The sequence below is a fragment of the Cyclopterus lumpus genome, chromosome 7 (genome assembly GCF_009769545.1).
Source record: "Cyclopterus lumpus isolate fCycLum1 chromosome 7, fCycLum1.pri, whole genome shotgun sequence".
Taxonomy (NCBI): Eukaryota; Metazoa; Chordata; class Actinopteri; order Perciformes; family Cyclopteridae; genus Cyclopterus; species Cyclopterus lumpus.
This window is the reverse complement of record NC_046972.1, coordinates 20,137,022-20,143,827: the sequence shown is the minus strand read 5'-3', so window position 1 is coordinate 20,143,827 and position 6,806 is coordinate 20,137,022. Positions and strand designations below refer to the sequence as shown.

Genomic DNA, 6,806 nt, shown 5'->3' with positions numbered 1-6,806 from the left:
TTTTTTTGTTAATGTTGAAAAGCAAGTCTGGCTGTTGGAGTTTAACACTGATGAAGTTTTAAGTAATACTGTTATACTAGCAATAAGTAATACTGTTTACTGGATTATGTTTTAACTGTTGACCTTAATTATTCAGGTCCAATTAATTGGATTAGTTACCTGTTATTATTCACAGATCTTTTTTGAAGTTTCATTACTTAAACTTTATGTTGACTGTCTTTTTCTGCGCTCACCCAGGTCATATCTGACCCCAGTCAGGGATGAGGAAGCAGAGTCTCAGAGGAAAGCAAAGTCTCGTCATGCCAGACAGACCCGCAGGTCAACACAGGTAGAGATCAAATGGCTGACCGAAGTTCAGGTTTCATTGGATTGGGTTTTGACTGTCGACTGATATGAATCTGTATAAATGTGCTACAGGGGGTGACTCTGACTGACCTGAAAGAGGCTCAGAAGACCAACAGCCTGTCTCCTCTAGACAGACAGACGGAGGAAGGAGTCACTCTGGCTGAAAGGAGCTGTCGGAAAAAAGGCTCGACGGATGACAGGAGAGTCACAATCGGCTCGACGGAGACCACAGAAACAACGGAGTTCAGTCCCAAGTGGAGCAAAATGGACCAGGTTATTAGTAGGAATTTACGCAGACTGGGGACCGGCTTCTGCAGCAGTGGTTGATTTGTATTTGATTTATTTGTTTCTCTTCTGCTTGTACAGCAGGGGAACATTGAACCCAGGTTAGAAACCCTTCATGAGTCTCCGATACCTCCGGACCTTTCATATGCGTGTGTGGCTGGATCCCGTGGCCTGATTCACTGCAACAACTCTTACATAGGTCAGGAAAGCATATCTTATTTATTATTTATGTGTGTGTGTGTGTGTGTGTGTGTGTGTGTGTGTGTGTGTGTGATGTATTGAAGTGGTCGCCCTTTCCTTTTGCCTGCATTTGACAAAAGTGACAAAATGCAGAATTGTAAGCATTGTCATTACACCAGGTAAATACATATTTAATGTTACAGTATGTTATCCAACATAGTGACGTTAGTCATGTGTGAGGTGGATTAGACACCAGAGGCTGTACTCCCTGCAAACCGTTATGAAACTGCAACTCAATTTGAATTTGGGACAGGAAGTGCAGAGAGAGGAGCATCCTTTGTATTTAACTGTGTTTTTGCCTAAACAATCATCAATAATCATATATATTCGTCAATCTTATGAATTCTGTCATCAGTTAAATCAGGTTTGTAAACAATATTCGTCAAATAAAATAAGCGGACAAGGCGGCACGATTTCAATAATGTTTTTGGAGCTAAGAAAGAGGGCTTGAGGTCAGGTTCAGGTTAAGTTTGTCAATAAGTGTTGTTGTTCATTCTCAGCGGTGATGCAGGGATACACAATAGTACTCCTCACTGTGTGTGTGCAGCTGGCAAAAGATGGTGGAGAGATGAAAATCAGAACCCTGTCGAAGATGAAGCACATGAAGATGAAGCGCTGACCTTTGCAACAGCTCGAGGGCGCCGCTCTGACGGAGAGGTATGTGGAAAACATATTCAATCACAGAGAGGAAAGAGGTCACGCATGATGGCTTTGGAATATGTTTCCGTTGTTTCCCCCTCAGTACCACTAGATGGAGCCAAAAGATTTCCTCATCCTTGTATTTTTTTATTTTCATGCCTGGTTATACTGAGGAGAACCGAGTATTGTCTAATACATTGAGATCCCTTGAGAATGTGTTTCAGTGCGCTCATACGACATTTTGGTTATCAACAACTATGTCTTATTTATGAAAGCGGGTATCTCCATATGAAATACTTTTCACAGCTGAGGCTCACGTGCCATTTGATGCGTCAATATTCATTGGCGGCATTGTTTCATCCCGTTTCTCACCCGAAAGCTAAGTGTGCTTCAAAGGCAGCCAGACTCTGGTCTCTGATGCAATATTTTGCGACGCGCTGCAATCGTAGACGTGAAGCATATGTGTTTGGATGATTCTTTTAACTAGAAGTGCTGGTTAATATCTCATAGAAAGACAGTTCAGGAGGACCAACCCGCCGCCTCCTCCTCCTTCTTCCGTCTCCTCCCTCTAAGTCGCTTTGCCTCCTCGCATCACATGGCTGAGGTGTCTCAGCATACCATACCATATTGGGCAAACTGAGACGCTCTCTGCTCCGTCTTCGTCTTGGATTCAGAGGGATTTACTTTCTTTTCTATTTAAACTGATACTGAAAAAAAAAAAAACCTGCGCCCCATCACTAATTCCTCCTACCGAGTGAAACCTGGCAATTGAGTTCATATAAAAAAAAAAATGTAAAAAAAGATAGATGCCGTAGGGAATGGGAATGAGAGGGGACACATAGATGATAGGGATATAGATTATAGATTCCCTTTGAGCTGACTCCAGGTCAGCAGTGGGCTAGTAACATCAGAGGCTCAAAGCGTTACGGAGAGCACTATATCTGTCAGTGGCAATAATACCAAGCGGCGAGGCTTCATCGACAGCGCGACGGGCTGCCCATCACCAGAGCCGACCTCTGCACGACTCCATGTTGATCCGAGCAGATATTTCCACAGCGACGGAGATTGTTGGAGATGGTGGCGATTATGATTTGGGGGGAATTAACAAGAGATAGAGCACGCAGGAGTGCCTTCGTAGAGCGTTTTCTTTCTGCAGTACCACTGTTGTGGGATTCAGTGATTAGATCCTGGCTGGAAGGAAGCACATTGCACTCTTCCACGTTTACTCCAAAAAATCCAGTAAACTCTGGCAGCAGCCACTGTGGCTCATCGTCTCCTATTGAGGAAATACCCAAGGATAGCATCACACGTGAGGGCGAGGATCAGACTGGGCGAACTCCAGCTGGGATCAACTCCAACAAAGTCGGATTCCCTTCAGATCGAACATGTATCACAGATACTTCATAAAACAAGATGGCCGCCGTTGCCCATTTCTGTTTTTGGGTTGCATCTCAAACCATCTGTCACGAAAGGCCACACGGTGATGATACGACACAGAATGGTGTAGGAACCAAAGCTACGAACATCAACCTCTCTTTCACATTCTCTCTCTCTCTCTCTCTCTCTCTCTTTTTGCTGTGTGTTTTTGTCTTTATCTTTCCTTCTATCTATTCGCAACGAGCAAGCATGAGGGAGTTGAGGAACGGCGAAGTGCTGCGTACCTCACTATAAAAGGAAGCTGGCATGTCCAGAAGACTGTGGGAAGAAAGTGAGTGAGGGAGGGAGGGAGGGAGTGTGGGGGGGGGGGGCAATATCTTGGGTAAAACGCTTATTGCTTTCTTGCTGAGAATTAGATGAGAAGATTGATACCACTCTCTCTTGTTTATATGGTAAATATGACGTTAAAGCCAGCTGTCGATTAGCTTAGCTTAGCATCACTACTGGAAACAGCTTGCCTGGCTCTGTCCAAAGGCGAGCAGGGTTATCATCTCTGGTCTGTTGAATTTGTGGAGAAACTGAAATGTAAAGAAGAAAAAAAAAAAAGGTTTTCTTCTCAGTTTCCCTCTTACCAGTTTTCACATTAATCTTAAGCGGCAACCCCCTTGATTCCGTAGTTATTGTACAGACATGAGTGGTATTGATTTCCTTATCTAACTCTTGGCAGCAAAGCCAATAATCCTTTCCCAGAAACTATTCCTTCATTAGGATGGTGACTTTGCAGAAACAAACTCCACGTATATATATATATTTTTTTTTTTACAAACCTCGTAAGGCCACGCAGGATGCACATATTTAACCGATGCCTCGTTAATATCACGAGGCTCAAATGAGAACTAAATCCAACACATTTCGGGGAGAGGAAACGCGTCGACGCTGCGTAGCGCTCTCTACGCGCAGCATCTCTCCTCTCCATCACACTGTGGGGGGGCCAACACAGTTACTCGACACTTCACGGTCGTTGATGGCTCCTCAGGTAATAGTGTGTTGACCTTCCAGGACACAAACTGCTGCATCTCCCCCCCCCCCCCCCCCCACATCTCTTCCTCCAACTGTGGCTTTGTGCTCCACCTCCCCCTTATCCCCGTCCACATCAGTGGACAATTTTAGCCCTCAGTGCCGAGTCCAGCCACAGCAGAGCCTCTGGCAGATTGCCAACGATGAAGAGAGCAGGGAGAAGCGGGGGGGTGGGGGGGGGATGGAGGGACTGGGAGGGCGACCGAGCAGCGAGAGGAAAAGGAGAGAGAGGGAGTGCATGTATAACTTTGGGAAACATAGGAAGAGGCAGCAAAGGGAGCAAACTTTTTCTCTCCTGGCTGCTTCCTTTTGGACTTTTTTTTATTTTCCTCACATTCCATCAAAGACGTCAGTGTTGACAGAGCAGAGTCATTTGTTCGCTTTTATAGATCAAGGCTTATTTCTCTTCTTTTTTTTTTGGTTATCAGAGGATAATTTGCTTTGTTTGTTTGCATTTTTATCTGATTATTGCTTCACTTTCTGGGCTTTGAGGAAGCCGTGACTTCACATTGGGAATCTCTCCAAACTTAGCGGCAGATCTGTCTGGCTCACGGGAGTGTGAAGCTGGACTGACACACACACACACATATATACATTCACACACATTCACACACACACACACACATACACACACACGCACACACACCTGTTGTTGTTGCTGAGGATTCCCCATGGACGCAGTCATGGGCATCTGCGTCACCGTTGCTTGAGGGAACCTGTGCAGCTGTTATCTGCTGGTTGGCCTCGGTGAATGTTACAGTAGAAGTTGATCTGCCGGTCCAGAGAAGAGGGGGGAGATGTCTACCTACTACCCGCGCACCAAGGACCTGACTCGCACCAGGAAGTCAGTGACAGAGTCACCGCCGGCCTCTCCCTCCGCTACAGACAAAAACTACAGAGTAAGACCAGCAACTTTTCTTAAAGAGAAATACACATGTTGGACTTTAAACTTTATGATTTCATTAATGTAGCAGGAGAGATTCTTCTAATTTCATATCTCTATATCACTGTATGTCCAATTTATCTTCATGAAGCCGTTAAAAAGTATTAATAATCCGCATCTTAGTTTAGTTACCCACTATCAAGTGACTTGTTTATGATTCTTGAATGTCTGATTAGACAAACAAGCTTATTTCCTAAGTAGAGTTGTTATAATTGGCTGATTATTGGTTAGTTGGTTCAGCTATTTTCAATAATGTATTTTTTTTTTTGTCATTTTCCAAGCAGAAATAATACATATTCTGTGATTTCAGCCTTTCAAATGTGAGGAACTTTCTTTCTTTTAAGGTGTTTGACGGTTTGTCTGATGAAACGCATTTTAAGACACAAACTGACATTGTTTTGGCGAAGCAATAACTTCATTTTAAACTGATAATTGTTCAATATTCATCTGGACATGTGCAGTTGTGAGAGGATTCATACAAACAAGCAAATATGTAAACTTTTTAGTCCCTGATTTCTACATGATTATCATGTCACCGAATGAGTTTATTACAATGTTCAGATAACTCGTGAAGCTCATTTGAGAAACTTCTGGAAGAAACTTTTTGACTGGAACGTTTCTTCTGTAATTTCCTGTTGTTTTTTTTTCTTTTTCTTTTTCTGTCCAAGTGGTTTTATTCTCATGGGCGTTGTTTGACTGTTGTGTTCACGGCGGTGCAGCAGAGTGAGCTGCACTATGACGGCCACATTTAAAGGGGCAGAAAGAAATATGAAGCAGCGTTATTCTGTCTATTTAGAGACCCTCGCATTTACTCACCCAGCGTCACGCAACACTACGGGCGCTCTCCTTACAGCACAGTTGCTGGCGCTATCATTTCCCTGCTCTCTTTTTCTCAACGTATCCATGGTGAAACTCAGGCAGTCATTTTCTATGACATCATCAGCCCAATCTAAATTGGTTTGACTTTTCACGAGAGAGAAAATGCATTTCAGAGAGGGGGGTGTAATCCGCTTGATGCAGTATTTTTAGCACTTGTCAGAATACTTTGATGAGAACCTCGTCCTCCTTAGTAAAGCTCAGAGCTAAGCAAAAGGAAGTATAAACAGGAACATATTTTACAGGATGACATGCGCATTTGGCAGATCTTCAGTGGTGGAAAGTAACTAAGTACATTCACTCAAGTATTGTGCAAAAAAATCCCCATTAGATCTGCACTTTACTCATTTCTATTTGATGCCACTTGAAACTTGCACTCCATCACATTTCAGAGTGAAATATTGTACTTTTAACAGCTATAGCCACTAGCTTTTTACATTATAGAACATTTTGTATATGTTTCTGAAATGTAACACATTACGTTTAAACTGCTGGTTCCCCACTTTTGGCTTGAAAAATACAGAAAAATACAGTTCAGGTGTTATTAGTTCCAAAAAATATAGTATTGTGGGTTATGGAGCTCAATAACAGACTTTTATTTTATTTTGGATTCTAAATACTGTAAAGGATGTTTTCTTGCATTATGGTATTAGTACTTCTGAGTACTTCCTCTATCACTGGATGTCAGTGCTGTTTAAAAAAAATAAAAACAGGAAGCTGCTCCCTGACGAGCTCAGATGCTCTGCAAAGAGTTAATAGCAGGAGTGAGCAAAGGTGAGTGAATGTGGAAGAAACGTCTTTTATGGTTGTGTGTGCAGCGTCGCTTCCAGCGGAGGGGGGTGAGGAGAGGAAGTGTGTGTGTGTGTGTGTGTGTGTGTGTGTGTGTGTGTGTGTGGCTCAGATTTTCCTACAGCAAAATCCAGTCCGCTCTGTCGGAGTGATGCTGTGAGGGAGCGAGGAGATGAGCGAGATGAGTGAAGACTCGCCTAATGATGATTTCATTGGCTCCTGCAGACTGCTGTTA

The 6,806-nt window shown here is 43.3% G+C and overlaps 1 protein-coding gene across 7 annotated transcripts in view; it reads left to right on the top strand.

Moving 5' to 3' along the window:
- The first annotated feature begins 4,193 nt into the window (after nucleotides 1–4,193).
- The window catches only part of LOC117734187 (protein phosphatase 1 regulatory subunit 12B-like), a 57,869-nt gene continuing 55,256 nt past the window's right edge, over nucleotides 4,194–6,806 (top strand). For 6 of the 7 annotated variants that reach the window (XM_034538357.1, XM_034538356.1, XM_034538354.1 and 3 more), the window contains exon 1: nucleotides 4,194–4,862. In XM_034538357.1, coding sequence (XP_034394248.1) covers nucleotides 4,761–4,862 — 102 coding nt within the window. In that variant the 5' untranslated portion in view covers nucleotides 4,194–4,760. The remainder of the gene's footprint in view (nucleotides 4,863–6,806) is intronic. The other variant, XM_034538353.1, reaches the window with a different exon arrangement.